Source organism: Coffea arabica, chromosome 8c (assembly GCF_036785885.1).
Source record: "Coffea arabica cultivar ET-39 chromosome 8c, Coffea Arabica ET-39 HiFi, whole genome shotgun sequence".
NCBI lineage: Eukaryota > Viridiplantae > Streptophyta > Magnoliopsida > Gentianales > Rubiaceae > Coffea > Coffea arabica.
In genome coordinates this window covers 29,659,477-29,662,171 of record NC_092325.1, presented here as the reverse complement: position 1 = coordinate 29,662,171, position 2,695 = coordinate 29,659,477, and the positions used below count along the sequence as shown (strand labels likewise).

Genomic DNA, 2,695 nt, shown 5'->3' with positions numbered 1-2,695 from the left:
TCATAACTGAAAATATATCTTGAAGAAATATTAGTATCATCCATTTGTTTTGTAAACATCAAAAGATAGGGATCAAAATCAACAAATAACACATGATGCATGGATCTAGCGTGCAAAGAGCCTTAGGGTCTAATATTAGGCTAGCCTATTTCTACAATTCCTTACTAGCATTGAACTAGTATAGCAATAGATAAAAAGGCCATAACTAGCATTAAACTAGTGTGGTTGCCTTACTTCCATCATTTGTATAATAACAGTAAAGCAAATAAAGCATGAATTAAAACAAATTTCACATAAAGGTATGTAGGGTATATAACATTTAAACATGACATCTAGTTGCAAAATTTCTAAAAAGCAAATAAAAACACATAAGTACATAAACCACACAAGATGCACAAAACTTATCTATTTGGGGAATCTAACAATAATCTAAAGAGGAAAACGATAAGGAAATGAACTTATCTAATCTATCCATTATTTGAGGAGAAAAACTAACCTATTTACAACTCGTTCTAATAAAAGAAAATATAATATAGCCTATCTATTATGTTTTGGGAATTTAAGTACTCTCCAAATGATAAGAAATCTTAAATTAAGTAAATAAACATAAACATAAATAAATAAAGTCAAATATAAACAAAAGAAATAACAAAAGAGACATATAGAGCATATAAACACATAAGAATACATAAAAGCATGCATTTTGAGATTTCAAGAGGTTTAGGAGTATTTCTCCTTTGAAATGATGGACTAAAATACAATATCTCCTATCTAATATTCAAAATATTAACAAACAAGTAAAAGTACTACTATCTTTTTTTTAATAGGAATGCCATGCCTTAATTTATTTATAACTGAAAAAAATACAGCGATTTAGAGGGGGGGTCAAACCTGACCTCTGTTAAAGGAAAAGAAACATGCAATGATAAAAATAAATAAATAAATAAAACGCACATATGAAGGAATTCTAAAGACATAACAAATCAATCAAAAGAAATCATCCACATGAGAGTGCCCCACATTTGTGTGACTGCGAGTGAGCATGGGAATTTGGTTTAACATCTTGACGTGTTTGTATTGTTTTAACTTTTTTTGGAAAGCTATTTTCTCGATTTCTTTGAAATCACTTGGGTAAATTGCTCTTGAACTAGGTTCTGGTCTTGATCTTTGTCTTTTGGCGTTGTGAATCATCTTCTTCATCTTCATTTTTGTCGTCATTGCATGTTGTACTTGAACGAATAAAAAGCATTTGATGTGGTCGGGGAACCGTACCATGTGATTTCTCCTATTTAATCTCTTCGAACACATTTTTAAATTGTGGCACTGGATTTTGAGGCAAAGAGGATTTCGTTTCTGTTCTTGTACTTGTACTTGTACCCACAAGGGTTGGTTCTCCACCTGACACTATATCACGTGGGTCATGAACTTGGTCTATCTTTGAGAACGAACCGTTTGCCACAGCAGACGTAATTCCATTAACTTTCTGTGAGTAGTCGCTAGCCTCCATCGCCTTATCTTCCGATGCAGCCTCTGTGAATGTGCCATTAGCTGGATGAATGGAATGGTCATCGTTAGACCCCGAATCAGTGAATTTTCCCTCCTCGAGTGGATTCGAAGTCAAAATCTGCAATCTAGCATCTGCTCCATCCTCCAGCACCACAGCCACAGATGAATTAGGTGGAGGAGGCAGCGCCTCATCCACTGCCTGTGTTTCCACAACAGCAGGTTCCGGGATATTGCCCAGATCAGCAGCTTCCTTTCCTATGCTCCGTGCGTGATCCACGACAACAATCGGCTCCACGGGCGTGCCACCCTCCGCCATCAGATTTTACGCCACCTCCTTGTCTTGAACCTCAACCCACTGTTTGGAGCCAAAACCCACTCGAGGAGGATGCCCAGGTTCTTGCATCTCTCCTCCTGTCTTCTTTGTCCGCAATGACGGATTCAGTACATGGCATTCATCCACCATGTGTCCCTGGCGATAGCAATGAGAGCAGTATCTAGGGATGTTCTCTGGTACAAGCTCCTGCCAAAAGGCTTCGTGCGCACCATTTCCAATCCAGATTCTCGAAAGCCGCGGCTTCAATAAGTCAACTTCAACACAGACCCTTGCAACGCTTGGTCTAGAAATGGCCACAGTCGCTGCATCGATTACCAATGGAATGCCGAGCACTCCCACAACTTGATACAGTGCCTCCTTGTGGAACAAATGTAATGGAAGTTTAGGCAGTTGAAACCACATCGGAACTACTGACGGTTCTCGATCAACATGGAAGGCAGATGACCATTTGAAGACTCGCATAGGGGATCCATGGACATACCAGATCCCCTGAGACCAACATCTATGAAAATCAGCTTCATTATGAAAACGTAACAACACATGTCGTGGGTCGAGCAGCCCAACCGTGACTGCCTTACACAAATCCAGCTTGAGAAGAAAAGTTCTAATGTCCTCCAGTTTTGGCCGCCCCCTGGAGAACTTGACCACTAGCGCAAATCTATAAGGAGCCGCCAATTTGTCTAAGGCATCTTGTGAGAACAAAATAGCAGGTTCACCCTTGTGCATGGATGGAGTGGCCTGGACAGAAAGTGACGGTGTGGAAGATTTATCCGAGAATAGATCAGCCAATGACTTCCGAAGAAAGATTGGAGAATGTGGAACTTGCCCCCCAGTAGATGGTTGGAGGGCTGCCAT

General features: G+C 39.8%; 1 protein-coding gene across 1 annotated transcript; it reads right to left on the bottom strand.

Annotated features, from left to right (window-relative positions):
• Nucleotides 1-1,828: 1,828 nt before the first annotated feature.
• On the bottom strand, nucleotides 1,829-2,695 carry LOC113705980 (uncharacterized). Its single transcript, XM_027227878.1, has one exon. It carries the CDS (start codon nucleotides 2,693-2,695, stop codon nucleotides 1,829-1,831), a length of 867 nt encoding a protein of 288 aa, XP_027083679.1.

Excerpts from the sequence above, each read along its gene's own strand:
- LOC113705980 (XM_027227878.1), bottom strand. The coding sequence starts at position 2,695 with ATGGCAGCCCTCCAACCATCTACTGGGGGGCAAGTTCCACATTCTCCA.